The sequence below is a fragment of the Eucalyptus grandis genome, chromosome 8 (genome assembly GCF_016545825.1).
Source record: "Eucalyptus grandis isolate ANBG69807.140 chromosome 8, ASM1654582v1, whole genome shotgun sequence".
NCBI lineage: Eukaryota > Viridiplantae > Streptophyta > Magnoliopsida > Myrtales > Myrtaceae > Eucalyptus > Eucalyptus grandis.
The window spans coordinates 19,505,577-19,524,950 of NC_052619.1; the positions used below are offsets into that span (position 1 = coordinate 19,505,577).

At 42.7% G+C, this 19,374-nt stretch overlaps 2 protein-coding genes across 3 annotated transcripts in view; one reads left to right on the top strand and one right to left on the bottom strand.

Moving 5' to 3' along the window:
- Window positions 1-4,963: 4,963 nt before the first annotated feature.
- The window catches only part of LOC104456979 (CRS2-associated factor 2, mitochondrial), a 29,635-nt gene continuing 15,224 nt past the window's right edge, over window positions 4,964-19,374 (top strand). Inside the window, exons 1-2 of one of the 2 annotated variants that reach the window (XM_039299138.1) lie at window positions 4,964-5,584; window positions 6,178-6,305. In XM_039299138.1, the coding sequence (XP_039155072.1) occupies window positions 5,092-5,584; window positions 6,178-6,305 (621 nt within the window). In that variant the 5' untranslated portion in view covers window positions 4,964-5,091. The remainder of the gene's footprint in view (window positions 5,585-6,177; window positions 6,306-19,374) is intronic. The other variant, XM_039299136.1, reaches the window with a different exon arrangement.
- Window positions 17,597-19,374, bottom strand: part of LOC104456963 (TMV resistance protein N-like) — a 93,489-nt gene continuing 91,711 nt past the window's right edge. The window contains exon 5 of the mRNA XM_039299133.1: window positions 17,597-18,395. Coding sequence (XP_039155067.1) covers window positions 17,901-18,395 — 495 coding nt within the window. The 3' untranslated portion in view covers window positions 17,597-17,900. The remainder of the gene's footprint in view (window positions 18,396-19,374) is intronic.

The following is a 19,374-nucleotide window of genomic DNA, read 5'->3' on the forward strand; positions in this document are numbered from 1 at the left end:
ATATCAGGAACTTGGGGACAAAAACAAGAAAGAGAGATTAAGAAGGCTGGCTCTGTGGACACGATTCGGTTTGAGGATTACGAAATATAATCAGTCTATCCCTTTGGATCTCACTCACAGTTTCAAGAGGCTAGAAAGAAGGCATAGAGGGATCTTCCCTTAATGGATGCACGGGCACTCTCTGGAGCCCCGTATTGTGTCAGACGCTTCGACACATGGTCAACTTTCCTAACAATGCAAGACGGGAATTGCGAGAGGCATGGTGGGTCAGGTCTGCAAGTGCGAAGTGAGAGAATCGAGGGTGGAGGTGAGGGCGAGAGAGCGGAGGCGAGGCCGTGAGCAACGGAGGGCCAGAGCAAGAACAGAGATCTAGGCGACCCAAAGGACCGCGATTGCAATGCTACAATGGAGGGCTGAAGGCGATGCTGCGGCTGCTAAGGAGGGAGGGCCAGAGGCGAGGCGGCAAGCGACTACGATGAGGCGATCGAGAGAGAGAGAGCAAAGATCGAGAGGAAGATGATTGTGCAAGGACGCGGAGGCTTTCCATGATTAGCCAAAAATTGATTTCTCACAATGACAATTGTCATGCGCGGCCGGCGCGGAATGCATTTTCTGTTCAAAGCCAATCACAAATTGGCACTTGTCAATGACGTGAACATAAATAAAAAAAAAAGAAAAGAAAGACTGGTCTCTTTTTTTCTCTCTTCTGCTCGGTCCCCACCACTCTGCCGCGGCCTCGGACCTCGGATTTCTAGGATTTCGGGAGCGCCGATGACTCTGCGGTGGTCATGGCCAACCCACTCCATCTGTCGTCGTGGGGAGAAGCTAACGTCAAATATTAAAATGCTTGTGTATATGAAATTGCAATTGGAGGAAAACATGGCGGCTGGCACTAAAGGAATGCATGTACCTCCTATATAAAACTGTCACCCTTTTTTTTTTTTATTATAAATAATTGAGATTTCATTCCGTGTAAAATCAACTGTAATGGCATTGTTTCATAATTTTAAAAAATATTGATGCCTTTCATGGATGATAAAGAAAACGGTTGTGCGAAAGATGTGAGGGAGAGGAAAGCTGCCCTGCCAATTGACCAACCAAAATATTGATGCATTGCCATGGGTTAAAAAGGAGATTGGGGAATTGGCAGACCGATCATAGTATTGTTGCCCTACCATGGGCAAAAATGAAATTTGGGGATGGCAGGCCGACCGTAATATCATGGCCCGACTATGGGCAAAGAGTTAATGGGCCCGTTTGGTTCGACTTTTGGGAAATGCATTTACAGAAATGCAAATACCTTTGGGTGAATGGGGTTTTCCGAAATGCAAATATCGTTTGGTAAAATTTGCATTGAGAAACAATTTTGGCCAAAATACCGTTTGATAAAATTTGCATTTGTAATTGACTTTTATTAAATAAAAATAAAAATATATTTATATTTATTTTTGAAGTTCGGCCACCGGACCGCCAAATCCGATGGCCGGACCACCGGATGGCCGGATCTCGGCCCCGGACGTCGCCGCGGTTGGGCAACCCTGTGTGATCGCCGCTTGAGGCCGCGCGACCCCGGGCCGCTTGGGTCGCGCGGCCTCGGGCGGCCGTTGCTTGGGTCACATGCCTCGGGCGGCCGTCACCGGGGTCGAGCATTCCTTTAGTTCCAACCGCCACTCAGTACGTTCATATTGATATAGAACTGTAAAACTGTCACCCTTTTCTTTTCTTTTTTTTTTTATAAATAATTGAGATTTCATTCCGTGTAAAATTAACTGTAATGGCATCGTTTCGTAATTTAAAAAAATAATATAGTTATTTCATCAAGAAATGATATTGCTACTCATTGAGGGACATAAGTGTCGCTTTTTAGTAATTAACTAGTTGATATTGTTGATATTCATTTTGCTGTACCGAAAGTATTTCCAATGTAATAAAAAAAAAAAAAGTTAGCAATTAGACATTTTACAACTTGGTTAAGTTTAAATTACTTTGCGCTGAATAAATAGCCTCATCCAACGGTAAACATATAAGGACATTTCCAAACTGAGAAATGGAAATTAAAGCATATGGTAACATGGTGGCTAAATAATATGGAAAAGGATTAGAATGAGATTTTTCAACATTGATGTGTAACTTAGCTTACATTTGAAATGTCCAAAATTTATTGCAATAGTGTGAACTAAGTATTAGGTTAATCTTTTGCGATAAATTGAGCCCATACTTTTTCCGGTCCAATTGCTCAAAATGACTTCAGATACGTTGTTAATCATAATCTCTTCTACAATAATAGGAGATTTAGCAATATGACCCCACATTTTCATTTTTCTTTTTGCTGTAATTCGTACGAGTTATTAGAATAAATAATTAATGGGGTCAATTTAACACATCAGAGAAAAACCTAAGTATGTCGTTGGCATAATAATAAAACGTTAGACAATGCACTCAGCGCAATTCCCAACTCTGATCACTTGATTTCGTCCCAATGTTCTTATTCAATTCTTACAAAAGACTATTGTACATTTTTGTTCACGAAATGCGCAAAGGAACTTATCGCGAGCAAAAACACGTGGAAAAACTTGGCTCTATCAAACACATAGATTCAATTTTTGGTGAATGGATACACTTCATATCTGATTCTACAGCCTTGAAGCTGCACTCGAGCTCCGAGAGCTATCCGACATTCTTTGAGAATCATGTTCTTTGCCACGACCAGACACATAACGCAATCCGAATCTATAAGAGCTCCGTTACAAGCTGCATGACCGTAGCAAGGCGTTAACAACCACGACGCGCCTTCATCGACGTAAAGATTAAAACCCGAACGCGATGTCTTGTTAGACAACTCCTCCATCACCAGATCCCTCGAGTAATGAAAGTTGGCAATCTCATTAACGATGTTCCCGTTGTCTATGCCCACCTCTTTTCACGTTGCTTCCGTCACTTAACTCATTGAAAATAAGCTAACTTTGCTTGATGAGGATAGATCTTTTAGTAAGCTTCTGCACATGCCCTAGACACAAACATATATATATATATATAGCACACACTAGAAGCCGGCTCTGATATGCTTCTTGGCTCCATTTTATTGATCTATAGTTGTATTTTCTGCTGCGCTTCTCCTTGCAATTATCACTTGTGCATTAGGCGAAGAAAAAGCACCTTCTTCAGTCAGATTGATTGATACTTACTACGTTAATTGCTAAGTTCGAGTGACGTAGGACAGATTTTAAGATCCGTTGGCACTGTTTAAAGAAACAATCCACAATAAAGTCGAAATGCGCGAGATTTAAGATTTTAAAGCATCAAGGAGTAGAAAGCAAAAGTCATTCCAATTTGAGATTGGTAGACTTAAAAGTTTTAAACATTAAAACACTATAACATTTTTTTTTTGGTAAATATGTAAATATTATTAATAAGATGAAGTACTATTTGCATCAAAAAATGATCAGGTTATTGACATGAGAAGACACATTATTAAAGCATCAAATATTGTTAAGCACATGACCCATTGTCGACAACCAAAATAAGTATCAATGTTGGTGAATACAATGATTGTCACCAATCGGTCAAAGTTGAATGCATGAGGAGCATCAACATAAAATTACAAGTTCAAAGCCACTAGAGAACAGAACAACTGAGATGGTGGAACAACGAGCACTTATTTATAAAGGAGCAACTATTCGACAACCAGATCATGGCCTCAAGAGAACATTGGCACAAAACTTCTGGAAATGGAAGAACATGAATGCAATTGCTGGAAACTACTCAAGTGCGATTATGACATTAACATTATAATACCATCGCTTGTCTACTAAAGATTTCCTGCACATATTAAACAAATTCACTATCTTTTATTTATCTTTACTTTCCTATAGTGTAACTTTATTTTCCAGACTTGCATTATTGATTAGATTCCGACATGTTTCTTAGCTGTAATTTTCATATCCACGCCATAGATTAAATTTTGACGTGCTTCTTTATCCTAAATGTTGTATCGTCGATTAAATTCTAGTGTAGCATTTTTGCGTTCGCAAGATCTGTTGTCAATTAAATTATGGCATTGTTTGTTTATGTTTGGTTCCGTCATAGAATCTATATTTTCTTGGCCTTGTCATCAATTAATATCTAACATAGTTTACGTTTGTTCAGTCCCCTTTAAATTAAATTTGTTGATTTTCTTTTTACTTGTGATATTTCATATCCGGAGTCGACTTAGAACCTCTCTCCTTCAATTAAAAATCAAAAGAACAACTTTCTGTAAAAGATATTTTGTCGCAAGAAAAATTCTGGTGAAACAAGTATGGAAGCTTTTGAGCACACCAATATTACAAAACTAAACTAATAATATGAGAAAATGGAGACAAAAAACCTCCACGTAGTAGGTAATACGACATTTGCCTAAGAAGGTCTAAAGTTCCTCATTCTACCTCTTATAATTTTACGCACATTAATCGAAATAAAGCGGATAGTAGTTGACTTGTTTTGAAAATGTCTGCGCTTGCTAACCATCGAAGTGCAATATACAGTCACTAGCAAGCCTCGCCACCAAGTCCTTACCCTTAATAGCCCTAATCATCCATTAAAGTTCATCAATACAACCTCCTAAAGATTGCTAAATCGCATATTTTGTGAGGATACTACGCTATATACCTCTAGTCTAATCAACTTGCATTTTTAGCTTGATGGACTCAGAGAAAGGCTCGTTAGGGATGGTCCTGTCAACGGCATTTTGTTTATTATATTGATCTTATGAAATCATTCACGAATTCTCTGATCAAGTCCCTCTAACACCAAATGCGACAAAATTCACTCCATATATCTGTCATAAGATGCAAAAGTATGTTGAGGCAAATATAAGAGTATGATGTGAATAATACTCAGTCAGCATAAAATTTTATCCCATCACACTACGAACGTCATTTGGCGGTCACGACAATTGAATTTAGCCGGATCCGGTGTCGGAAGGACTTCATTACCAACTAAAAGGAGCAAGAAAACCTGGTTTAGATTAAGCGTAAAGGTGCGAACTTTAAGCAGCCTTCGATCATCTCTGGCACAGTGACGGAAGGAGAGATCTTCGGACCATCTCCTTCCATGGCGAGACTCCCTTTTCTCCGCCGGGTCGCTCTCAAAACCCTACCTTTACGCCCCGAGAGCTCGCGCGCCCTCCTCTTCCTCCTCCGGCGGCCCCTCTCAGACGTCGCCGACGATGACCCTCCGTTCTGTCCTAAGCCCCCCGGCCGAGCCCCAAGACCCCGGAAGGAACCCGCGGGATCAAGCCCGGCCGGCGACCCGGATCGCCCGGTCGGGCCGGATCTCCCCTTCGACTTCAGGTACTCTTACTCGGAGACGAGCGCGGCCGTCGAGCCCATCGGGTTCCGCGAGCCGCGGCGGTTCTCTCCGTTCGGGCCCGGCCGGATCGACAGGACCTGGACGGGGACTTCCGCGCCGGCCCGAGTGGCGCCGGACCCGGAGAAGGCGACGGGGGAGAGGGAACGGGCCCTGGGAGCCCCGCTTTCGGAGGAGGAAGTGGCGGAGCTCGTCGAGCGGTATCGGCACAGCGATTGCAATCGCCAGATTAATCTGGGTAAGTGTGCGTTTTTCGTCCTTTCTTTGTAGCGATGATTCTGATGATCCCCGAGGCCTCAACGATTAGATGAGCTACTGCCTAGTGTAGATTGTAGAATCTTTGTGAAAATTTCTGTTGATGATGAATGAAATTAAACTGTTTTTCCTTACAAAAAAAAAAAAAATTAACCTGTTTTTGTTTTTGTTTTGTTTTTTTTTTTGTAAGTTTTGATTTTTCTTGATTGGCTTGGCTTCTCATTAGTATAGTTGCTGTACTTGATACCTGTACCAATGCTGCTTCTGAATATTCTGGTAATGATATGAATGCATTTGGGCGAGATGAGGAATTTTGTGAATCCTTCGGTGAAGTCAGCACCAGACTGACATTCTAACTAGTGTGATTTGGGTGCAAGCTATCTTCTTCGGTGGAATTGAAAATAGAGACTTAGTTTTGAGATACTCGATTTTGGTATGTGGGCAGAACATGGGAGTTTTGTCGAGAAGAGTCAATGAGAGATTTTGCTACGCTTTGTTCTTATCTCCTTTTCGCCCTTTGTGGAATTTTCTTTTACCTCTGACTGCACTCTGATTGATGTCATTATTTTTGCGCAGGCAAAGGAGGAGTTACTCACAACATGTTGGATGACATCCACAATCACTGGAAAAGGGCCGAAGCAGTTAGGATTAAGTGCCTGGGAGTGCCGACGCTCGACATGGACAATGTGTGCTTTCACCTTGAGGTATTAACTGAATGAACTGATTGAGAATATGATGAGACCCTTTTTGCCTTTTCATGGTCTCTTGTTTGACGGGTTACCAGTTTTCTCAAAGGACAAATCTGGTGGGAAGATAATTTACGGCAATATCAATATCCTCCTCTTGTATCGAGGTCGACATTATGATCCAAAGCAAAAACCAGTTATACCTCTCATGCTGTGGAAGCCTTATGCACCAATATCCTCCTCCTGACGTGGAGAGCACCGGCGCCGGCGTCGCTGTAGACGGCGACGGTCGGAATCCCCAGCCTCCTCGCCGTCCTCATGATCCTGCAAGCTATCTCGCCTCGGTTCGCCACCAGTATTTTCTCGATGGGCTTCGGCTCCGAGTTTCGCCGCTTCGGAGCCTCCGCCGCCGCCGCCTCCGGCGAACGGGAGAAGAGCCTTGCCTGGAGGAGCGAGGAGGTTCGACCATGGAGGTTGCGACGGAGGATCAACAGCGCCATTGAAGAAGGCATGATTAAGAGAGAGAGAGAGAGAGAGAGAGAATGATGAGTCAACGGCGTCTTCTTGGCTTGGGACGGGTAGCGCAGAGGATGATGCTCTTATGCGACGTCGTTTGAGCGGGTGGAAGAGTTCGGATTTGCATCTGACGTGGAGATGACCTGGCATTGCAACTTTGAACTGGATAATCCCACTGCTTTGCCCCCTCTCGAGTCAACAGTCAAATCCTTTCTCCTTCTTTTGGGTTTGCTTTTGCCTGTTCACTTCCAATTTGGTAGGGTTATGGTAAGGAGGGTCTGCACATTAGATATTGTAAAATTTCGTCGATTGGGTGCTTAATAAGTACTCTTAGGACACTCGTTTAAAAAAATCCTTCCAATAATTATAATAAAAATGAAGAGAAATAAGCTGGACAATCCGGTTTTGTAGGAATGATGTGTCCATCATCCAGCAATATTGCATCCATAACAAGAAAAAAAAACAGCCCCTTTGGCCTAGTTGATATGCTCCTCTTGCCAGATTGTGCAAGTTCATTTCATGCCGTTTGCTGGCTATATTCCATGACCATCTGCATCTCTCTCTCTCTCTTCGATTCTGATAGGAATGGAGAGGATTGGATCCCAGGCGTTGTTGATAAGATAGAGAGAATGGTGGGAGTGATCGGATGTTAGCTGAAATGAAAATCCTCACAACGTCAATTTCGTCTTACAGAATAGCCATTTCACTAGAGAGATTGATGGGTGATACTGCTACTTCGCATTTGTTTGAAGTTGCCTTTCAATGTATGAGATATTGGTTGCATAAAACTGCTGGCAAAACTTGAGAATTGGCACAAACATGGTAAGACACTTGATGCGACAGCTAGGTTAAAGTGATGTGTCTGATTAACATTAAAAGAAAGTGGGAGGGAATGCAATCTGGCTAGTATAATAGCGGAATTAACTAGTCTTCCTAACATAGACCTTTTGATCTTTGACACAATCAAATCAACACTTCCGAAAAGATGAAGATCACATTAGATTGAGCAAAACTTACCATCAATAATGAATTATCGAGCATGAAGTATTGGCATCATTGATTGGATGAAGAGAGGTGACAGAGGTAAGGTCTATGTGATTAGTCTCATAGAGCAACTTGGAAGACCGTGGTTATTCAACGAGCATCCACTTAAATTTGTATAAATGCACTCCGCATCACAAATCACAAAAGATAGAGTGGGAAAAAGAAAGCTCCTCAACCTCAGCCATGTCGGTGACATGATATGAAACCTTTAATTCATAATGATTCTGAATGTGAATCGAAGGAGCAGACAATCAAAAACATCCAGTAAGGACGGAAAAAAGGGAAAAGCAAAATGCGTCAAGATTCATCGTCTCTTTAACATGAACTTTCTGCGTGGATCCATTCAGCTGTACGAACTTTCTATATATCTTTTTTGTCTGTACGATGAACCCAATATTAGCTTCTTCCACGAGTTGAAACTTCGACAGACACCTGCGACACATTTTGTGTCCGGTAAAACTTCGAAGGTCTCTTTGTAAAATTCATCATCTGTTTCACTTGAACTTTCTTCTTCCTCGGTGTCTATCCAATTGTCTTCTTCTGAGTCTCTTTCCTCCGAAGCCCAATTTGTTTCATTCGGCTGAGAGAGCTTTTCTTTGTTAGATTCATCATCTGTTTCACTTGAACTTTCTTTTTCCTTGGTGTCTTTCCAATTGTCTTCTTCTGGGTCTCTTTCCTCCGAAGACCGATTTGTTTCATTCGGCTGATGGTGTTGGAGCACGATCCTCAGATCATCCTCCTCTTGCTCGGTTATAGGACGGAATCCCCACTTAATCAATCTTCCTTTTGATACCCTGAGGCGAACTTGGAAAGGGCTCCAATCGTCTCGCGGAAGCTCCCCTTCTATATGCAGCTCGCTGCGCGACATATATTGAATCCACACATTATCAGATTTCATTGAACGAAACCATCGCCCTAGACCAAACCACCCTTGGCCATCAATAGAGACGCTACATTGAACACCAACCGTGTTTCCTTCCTTCGGGCCAATAACAATACAGAGTGCTATTCCTAAGAACTTGTCGCTCAAGTCGCCGGGAACCATAAAAGATATGGAACTGTCTTTCCGGTGGAGAAACCATTCTTGTTGAGGCGTCGGATCGTGGTGATGGTCTTGGTGTTGACCACCCCTTTGATCATGGGGATCGTCGTCAGATATTTTAGGTCGAGGATCATGAGGCACTTGGTCCTCATGTCGATCATGAATCTCATACTGTTGAAGAATTGCATACAAAGAATGAGATCATAATCATCGAGAGGAATTACCTCAAATTCCATCTTTCCTTTCCATCCGCCAATTTTGATGTCCACATCCGAAGTTGATCCTACACCATGGACGCCCTCCGAGTTGACCGGCTTGAAGGTATTCCCGGTTGGCTCCATGCAAAGATTCAAGGCCTTCGCCACTTCAGTCGACATGAACATGTTCGACGCATCCGTGTCGACCAAGGCGTATAGCGTTCGACCGCACACGTTGACTTCCACGAAGAACATTTCCGAGTTCGACGCATCTTCTTTTTCTTTGGTTGGTGACCGAGCTTGGACGGAGTTGATCATCTTCACGGCTCCAAGTCAGATTTGTCACCTTTCTTCTTTGGGCTCCTCCTCTTCTTCAATGGCAAGGAGGGCATTGATTCGACCCTTCTTCGGGCACTTTTGGGTCCAATGTGGACCTTTGCAAATGAAGCAAGGAGAAGGCGGGGGTTGATCGAACTTACTCGTGTAGTCCGTCAGCAGTTGACCCCTTTGGAAGGACGGCTTGGAAGCCCTTCTCCCCACGTCTTGACTCGGCCGCTTTGATTAGGCGTGCCTCGGGGAGTGTTTCTTCCTTCGTCTTCGGGTCGATCCGACCTCCAATCTCTTGGTCTACTATTTGGTTCGGCTTTGGTGAGATCAACGAGCGACTCAGTCATGCTCAGTGCTCTCACAAGACTACTCACATCCCGTCACTTGAGCTCAAGTAAGGCCCACGGCTTCAATTCATCCATGAACGCTCCGAGAGCCTCCTCTTCGCTTAGGTTGTGAATTTGGAGTTTGAGCTCCGTGAATTCCTTCATGTACTCTCGGATCGCACCTCTTTGCTCGAGGTGATGGAGCTTGCTATGGGCTTCTTGTTGAGCAAACTCGGGGAAAAAGTAGTCGCGGAACTCTCTCACGAAGTCATCTCACGTGTTCATGGGATCGGCGCCGCGTCTAATCTCATCGCACCTATTACGCCACCAAAGCATTGCCATATTAGTAAGGAACATGGAAGCTGTTCATACCTTAATCGACTCGTCATGTATGTTGACGGCGCCAAAGTATTGCTCCATGCTCCAGACAAAGTTGTCCACCTCTTGGGCGGATCGGTTGCTTTTGAACTCTTTTGGCTTCAGTACCTCAATTTTGGGCACTACTTGAGTAGGCACTGCACCATTGGTGATGCTAAGCTTGCATAGGGCGAGCTCGGTCTTGAGCTCTTGGATCTCCGCCTTCATGGCTTCGACCTCGTCCTTACACGGGCTTACCTCCTCGATCACTTGGACGCGCTCGTTCAAACCATCGATCAATGCTTCGAGAGCTTTATCCTTGTCGTGCAATGAAGCAGTAGCTTGGTTGATGTCGGTCGTGAAGTCTTCACGGAGCGAGCCCTCAACCTCCATGATCCGGTCTCGCACATCATCAAGACCTTCCATGAGTTTGAGCATGGCACTCCGAAACTTCTCAATCTTCTCATCGAACGTAGCTACGGCATCTACCGAGGCGTCTCTTTTATTTGCTTTGTTGTGGGTCTCCTTGACTTGCACAGACTCTCCATCCATGATAGCGTCTTGGCTTGACATTCTTTCGAACAGCTGGCACTCCTTGATCTCTCGAAACGGATCTCTCTTTTACTCTGATACCACTTGTCAAGAGCTGATCGATTGGGATCGTGACCGCGTGGTAACTCAGGCTTATTCGAATCACCCAAGCCAAGCTTTGCTCGATCGAATCGAACACTCACTTGCTCGTATACTCATATCGTAAAGAGAGAAAGTTTAGAGAGAGGAGCTCTAGAAATAATGTGTATTGCTGAAAGGATTTGATGATTACAAATGAGGGAGGTCACCCCTTCTTACAACCATTGATCTAGAATTTAACCGGCGGACGAGATCGCATCGCCTCAACTACCGACATAAATGCTAACTACTAGCTACCGACATAAATAGCAATGGAGTCTTCTAGAATCAAGCGTAATGACAATGTCGTCCACCCTTGGAAATTTCGGGGAGAAGACTTGATGGGAATCCGAGTGAAAGCAGGAGGTCCTCCATGGACGAGTCATGGTCATCCTCCATGAACTTCTTAGGTCGGCTCTCCTTCAAGCCCGTGACACATGAGCCGTACTTGCCCCTTGCGGAATAATTCATGACATGATGACATGTCAATGGCAAGGCAGTTGGAGTAGAGACTTGACAAATCTGGAAATTCCTGTAGAGATCTGCAACCACGTGCCGATAGCCCATGCACATTTGGCGGAAGCTGAGGAATCTTTTGTAGCTGTTTGCATTTATCGAAAAATAGGTGTTCCAAATCATGGTATTTGTTGATGCATGTTGGCAGATGAGTAATTATTTCTAGAAAGAATTAGTTCCCCAAATTTGGGAAAACCGGAAGAACTGTTAAGGAACTTTATTTCGAGAGACGCAGCCACAAAGATCTAGCTGGTATAAATTTTGGAATCCTGGATTGCCATTAGGATTGGTTGAATCCTCCAAGTTCTTTGGAAACACAACAAAATTGGAGTAGCCTCCAAGATTCAGATGCTCGAGATTTTGCAACTTATGGACACTTGATGGGAGTGTTGGGAGTCTCTTGCTTTTTCTTAAATTTATTATCTTCTTGGAGACAAGATTTTCAATTGATGCAGGCAGTTCTTTAATAGCTGTCCGACCTAGATCAAGCTCTTGTAGATGTTCCATCTTTCCCGGTACATCGGAGAACTTCTCGAGTTTAAAGCAACCATAGAGATTGAGGGCTTGAAGAGATTTTGCCTTGAGTGTGTGAGGAAAGTTACTGAGATTAAAGCAAAACTGTAGTGACAAAAATTTTAACTTGTCATGACATGCGACGGATTGGTGAAGCTCCATCAAGCTTTCGCACCCATCAAGATTCAAGCTCTCCAGATTTGAAATTGATGAAAGGTTAGGAACACTAATTAGGGACTTGCATTGACGGAAGTTGATGTACTTCAAACATTCAAAATTCTGGGGAAAAAAAATACCAATACAATTATTAAGCTCTAATAATATTTGTAGTTATAAAAAGGGAAAAGCTAGTTATCACTAGTTATAACCTTAAATTTGCCGTCTACTTGTTTGATGTGACTTTTCTGGATATCAAGTCCAACAAGCTTCTTCCGACCAAAGCCAAATTCTAGAAATGGGGCATTGGACCATTCAAGCCATCTCAGATTGTTGGGGAGATAAACCCCGGATCTTGCGATGAGCTATGCACTTCTTTCAAAATGAGCATTCTCAACATTTTCATGTTTCGGAAAGCATCGAGACTTATGGTTCTCTTTGGGAATCATTGTTCTTCCCCCTTTTAGTGCGGGCAAGTCCAATGGCTTTTACTGCATTCGCTCCCTATCCATGACAAAGCAAATTTAGTTCTCACACAATTTTCATTAAGATTTACATATATTGTCCAAATCAAAGTAACATAAAAATGAGAAATAACAATTTTTACATAAACATCTCTTACACTGTCTTCACATAGAATGTCCTGAACCTCTTCCAAAAGCCATAATCTACTTCGCTTCCCAGGATCATCAATACATTACTGATTAACGATATTCTGACCCATCAATTGAACCAAATCATGCATTTGTAAGGTCCCATGCTCATTTCTTATCAAAGACCTGTCAATGAGAATTTCTATTCCTATAGTTGTCTCAAAGCCACAGCCGTCGAGAACTTGAAGCGTTGATCGCTTGCGTTCGTCGTCTGAGTTTGGATTTGGAGAGAAGATGAAGGAGATGTATCCGCCGCCGCTACCTTTCCGAGTCTTTGTACCCGCCTAGGGTTCGGAGGAGGCCCATGAAACAGCCAGTTAAGGTTCGGATCATGCTGCCGATGAGCATCCGGTGCAACACCTGCGGGAATCACATCTGCCAGGGGACAAAGTTCAATTCTAGGAAGGAGGAAGTCGTCGGCGAGGTCAGTGCTGCACACCTTCAATTCCGTGGTTTTCCATCTTCCTCCGAGTACCGAGTTTGTGGAGTTGATCGCTTTGTGCTTTTTTTGTTTTGGCAGACATATTTGGGGAACCAGAGATTCAGGTTTTACTTCCAATGCACCGAGTGCTCTGTTGAGCTCGCGATCAAAACCCAGCCGCAGGCTCCCGATTGCATGGTGGAGTTTGGGGCAACGAGGGTACAAGATTCTGCCTTGCCTTCCTTTTTTGGTTTGTTGGGTTTCTCATGGTTGGTTGGGACTTTGGGAAGAATTCATCCTGACTCGTGCGCTTTTCTATTTGGGTTTGGGTTTGCACCAGGTCGTGGAGGTTGAGAAAAGGAGGAGGGAGCCTGCTGATGAGATGAGCGATGTTATGAAGCCCTTGCTGAATAGCACACTCATCTTTTCAATTGCTATCTAGTATTCTCACTTTTGAGACTTTGTTGTATATATTTGCCGATAACCATAACAACTTTGTGGACAAATAAATCCTTAAACAAAATGATATCACGCCTCAAATCCAACTTGAGTACTATAAAGATCCATTTCCATTGTTCTACCAAATTCGAAGTCATAATGTGGCACCCCCGAGAACGGCCCCCAATCCGTTAGGCTTGCCACAATCAACCTTTTTGCTTGCCCTAAAAATCCATTTCTCTAATACCATTGAATTATAGTGGGTTCATAAGTCTTGGGGGTTGAATTATTCCAATTTGTCCCAGTGCAGTTCATATAATAGAAGCATATTCAATATCTCCCTTACCCTCGCTCAAACTAAATAATGCAATGCACACCAACCACACACTTTATATATATAAGTTAGAGCCGAACCACTTTTATTTACATAATTTGGTGGACATCATGAGTTGGTACAACAAAAGACCAAGGCTTTTCTAAGCTTGGCTATAACCAAAAGTACCCAACTCCACAGCAGTCATGTGCAACAGTCCATCGATTAGTGTCGGACATCCCAAAAAGTGTCTTCCACTACCCATCACATGCACCATCACACCCAGCCTGGTGCATCGGCTGGCGGCGGTGACAGGATCCCCATCATGATCTCATCACGACGAACATGCACAGATAGGAACTCTAGTATCACGGGGCCATCAGGTAAACCCATATCGTACATGACTAAGACTCAAACACGGATGAATCTAATCCTCAGACACCAACATAGATGTGCTCCGAACACGAGCACTCAACATCAATGGGAACGCCGTAAAATGTGCCACGTGTGACGGGTAATAGAGGCATATCTCAATCTGAAATGTTAGTCTCCAAAAAGGGGTGAGTACAACCACTCAGCAGTAAAGATCCATCAAACTATATAGTTCAACAAGCAAGACAACCAAGGTATCATCAGTAATGCACATATCATCCAGGCAATCAAGCATACATCTCCATGCAGACATGCATATATCTCCATGCAGTCATGCATATATCTCCATATAGTCACGCATATATCTCCATGCCGTCGTGTATATATCTTTATACAGTCACGCATATATCTCCATGAGATCCATTTAATGCTTTAATGATCACATCTTCAACGCCAAAATAGTACCAACTCAAATTCATAAACAATTCATGCACCATACCATATGCACACACATGCGCATGATTCATTTCTCATTTCGATATTCAAAAAGGATTTCGAGGACCAATCTTTGCATCCCTCCTAACTCTCGCACCTAATCTGGCATCGCGAGGCTTCCAGCACACACCTTCGAGCATCCGACACACACCTCCAGGCATCTCGTACCCCAACTGTCATCACGAGGCCTCTGGCACACACCTTCGGGCATCCAGCATACACCTCTAGGCATCTTGAAACTCCCGAGGACATCCGGCACACACCTCCGAGCATCCCGACACTCCTGGGGCATCGTCGACTTAGCCGTCCGACGGTACCATTAACATCACAATATATACATATATGTCTCACTTGAAAAACAACCATTGATGCAATACAATCATAAGTTTCAATGAGTTTACAAAGCCTCTTCAATTTCATTCCTAATGTTATATGATATGCTATATGTCACCGCATAGGCTGTCTAAATAACAACCCAAGATATCACATCTCATAGAGCAATTCACTTGTTCTTGAAAATCAAATAATTTTCGGATAAAACAGAATGCACTCCTTTAATTAAAGTTCTGAAAAAATCAGTAAACGATATTAATAAATTCTGAGAATTTAACATCCTGAAATTTTGATATGTTATAGTTAAAACCTAGAGGTAAAATTTTCATGCAGAACTCGAAGTAGGATTCATGATAGATCAAAAGCTATAATCACCATAACTCACCCTAACCCGCGGAACAGTTTCCAGATTTAACACTTCCAAGGAAAAATCACTTCACCAACCAATACTTGTCCGTTTCTTCTCAAATTTTAGTATGTTACTCTTCAAGATGTCATCTACAACTTTCATCAAGGACACGCAGTAATATTTCAACTAGATGATTGCATACAATTCGGAATCACCAGAGGTCAAACTGTTTTCCATAAAACAGTTTACTAGCTTAAGGTACTACTCCCACAATTTCGAAAGTTCTAACATCCAGCACATCCAAAATCTACTATACTTCACACACAACCACAACAAGCATCATGTAGATCAAGGGACTTCACTTGCCTTAAGTTCACGCAACCACAGCAAGCAAACGGCGACTTTAGGGCTTCGGGCATAGCACAACCGACGGCGAAACTAGGCGGTGTCAACGGCGGCAGCTAGGACACAGCGGAAGACGGCCTTCCTCTTCCCCCTTGCAGCCTGCACTCGCCCCTCTCTCTCACTCGAACTCTCCTCCTCTCTCTCTCTCACTCGCCCACTCGGTCTCACTCTCTCTCTCTCGGCGGTTCCTTGATCAATCCGCCTCCCCTCTCCCTTCGATTGCTTCATGGCTAGCAATCATTGGATTTTTGCATGCAAGAGACACTTGGCTCGAAGGGGAAGACAAGTGTCTCCAACAAGGAGACAAGTGGAGGAGGTGGCATGGCCTCCATCTGGTTCTCCTCTATGGGCCGAAAGTTTGGGCCTCTTGGCCTGCTTTGGGCCCGAAAAATTTGGGCCAAGTTGTCCCATGTCCAATTTAAATAGCCCATAGAAAATATTAATAATAAGCTCATAATTCCTACGCCACTTTAGGGCATTTGATTTTTATATAGGAATCAATATTATATTCCCATAACAAATTTCACATAGGGGGGGTTTGGTCCAAGTGATAAAATATCATGGCGATGATGTAATTGTCCACATGGCCATTCAAAGACAATTTCCTTCCCTTAAAATTTAATATTTCAGTTTTCGGAATTTTCGGAACCACACGAAAATGTCCAACACTTGGTTGTAGCGCTGCACTTGATTCGGACCGACGTCGCTTTTCTGTAGATGACTTGCTTACCAATCCCGGGGCTCAGCGCATTCCTCGTGATCATGCAAGCTATCTTCTCGATGGGCTTGGGCTCCCCAATTTCTCCTGCACACGTCGCTCGTAATAATCAAATTAATATTGACTTTGCAAAACACGAGAACAATCCGTGCATTAAAAATCATAAAATTTCGACTGGGCGCTAAATAAGAATTTCCAGAGCACTCGCTGAACAAAATTCTTCCAATAATTAATGGGCCAATTTCAAAAAAAAGCACGAACTTTAGCTATTATCTCAAATCGGCCCGAACTTTATTTTGTCTAAAAAAAAAAGCATTAATTTTAGGTGTTATCAAATTTGTCAAAAAAAAAAACACGAACTTTAGGTATTATCTCAAATCTGACCCGAACTTTATTTGAGACAAAATAAAGTAAGTTTATTACGAATAGGCTTCACATCTCTATTTATCTACAAGATATGCACACACTTTTTATATCTCGCTTTTTTAAGGCAATGTAATCTTCTGCTTCCAACCCAACTTCTAACATTGCAAACATCTTGCCGATTGTTAATTGATCTAATGGCCTTAGCTATGTGCCTCGTCTATTGGAACTGAAGCTGCTAAATTATTTTTCCCATGAGAATCATCTATAAAATTCACCTCATTAGAGGGCAGACTTAAATTTAACACTTCCTCTAAACACTCGAATGCAGTATCGTTTGGTTGTGTTGGATATTATTGCTGACGTGGAAATCCCACGTCGGATGACTATGGCATTAGAGTTAACAGAGGACCAGATTTGGGACACAAGTAAAAGTTTGTGCTTTTTTTTTTTTAGACAAAATAAAGTTCAGACCAGATTTGGGACAACACCTAAAGTTCGTGTTTTTGTTTTAGACAGAATAAAGTTTGGGCTAGATTAGGGACAATACCTAAAGTTTGCGCTTTTTTATGAAATTAGCCTAATAATTAATTTAAAAATGAAGAGAAATGAGGGAGAGGATTGGGTTTAAGGAATGAAAAGATAAAGCCATGCGACATGAATGCACTTTCGTGAGCAGTAGTATGTCCATTTATCCAGCAATATTACGTCCACAAGAAGAAAAGAGAGAAGGGTAAAGGGAAGCTCCTCAACCTCAACCTTGTCAGTAGCATGGTATGAATCCTGTATTTCATAATGATTTTTGCACTTGAACTGAAGGAGCACACATCCAAAAACTTACAGTAGACACTGAAAAAAGAACAAGGGAAAAGCAAAAGGCACTGGAATCAGAATCTCATACCTTGCTCCCTCAAGAGTCGCTTCCTAAACAAGAGACGTTGACAGCCACCATGACCACCGCTACAACCATCTCTTCGTGAAGGCATGATCATCTTCTCTGCTAAGGTAAGTGAGCGTCTTTCATTTTCTTGGTCAATTGCTTTGACAAGTTCATCATCTGTTTCACTTGAACTTTCTTCTTCCTTGGTGTCTATCCAATTGTCTTCGTCCGAGTCACTTTCCTCCAAAGTCCTTTTTTCGTCGGCCGATGGTGTTGGAGCTCGATCCTCAGCTCATCCTCTTGTTGCTCGCATATTAGACGGAATCCGACCTTCTTCAATCTTCCTTTGTCTGCGGTGACGTGAACTTGGAAATGGTTCCAATCCTCTCGCAGAACCTCCCTTTCTTCACACATATGATACAGCTCACTCCTTTGGAGATATGTAACCCACACAAGATCGGATTTCAGAAAATAGATGCCTTTTGCCAGGCAAAACACTCTTTGGCCATTGACAAGAATTTCGATGCCACAGCCCACTTCTCCTTCCTCCGGGCCAAGAACTAAACAGAGTGCTAGTCCTACGAATTTGTCATACGAGTCCCTGGGAACCATAAAAGATATGGAACCGTCTTTACAGGGGAGAAACCATTCTGGCATCTCTGTTCCAGTCAGCAAAATGTCAGCCTTTGTCATCTTCAGGAGCTCCTGTCATACGAATAGTTCGCATATCAAGCATTCAAAGTTAGTGAGTGCGGAGGAGAGAGAGAGAGAGAGAGTCTGACCTTGAGTGATAACACATCAGTAGTGTTTGCCCCTTTACGGAATAATTCACGACACGAAGATAAGTCAACCTTAAGGACTTTGGCGGAGAGACCCGACAAATTTGGAAATTCTTGTAGAGATTTGCAACCTTTTGCCAGTAGTGAACACATATTTGGCGGAAGCTGAGGAATCTTTTGTAGCTGCTTGCAATTAAACAGAGTCAAGTTTTCCAAATAATCATATTTGTTGATGGATGTCGGCAGATGAGTAAACTTGTTTCCGGAAAGATCTAGGCGCGCCAATTTGGAAAAACTGGAAAAACTCTCAAGGAACTCCATTTTTGAGAGATTGCAGCCATCGAGTATTAGCTGAACTAAATTTTGGAATCCCGGATTGCCATTAGGATCAGTTGGATCCTCCGAGTTCTTTGGAAACACAACAAAATTGGAGCAGCCTGTAAGTTTCAGAAGCTCTAGATTTTGCAACTTATAAACACTTGATGGGAGCGTTGTGAGTTTTTTGCAAAATGCTAACTTTATTTTTTTCACGGAGACAAGATTTTCAACTGATGCAGGCAGTTCTTCAATAGCTGTCCATCCTAAATCAAGATATTCTAGAAGTTTCATCTTTTCTGGTATATCAAAGAACTTCTTGAGTTTAGAGCAACCACGGAGATTGAGGGCTTTAAGAGATTTTGTTTTGAGTGTGTGAGGAAAGACACTGAGGTTAGAGCAAAACTTTAGGGACAAAAATTTTAACTTGTCGTGATATGTGACAGATTGGTGAACCTTCACCAAGCTTCTGCACCCATCAAGCTTCAAGCTCTCTAGATTTGGGAGCAATGAAACGTCGGGAACACTATCCAAGGACTTGCATTGACTGAAATTGATGTGCTTCAACACTCTAAAATGCTGCAAAAATG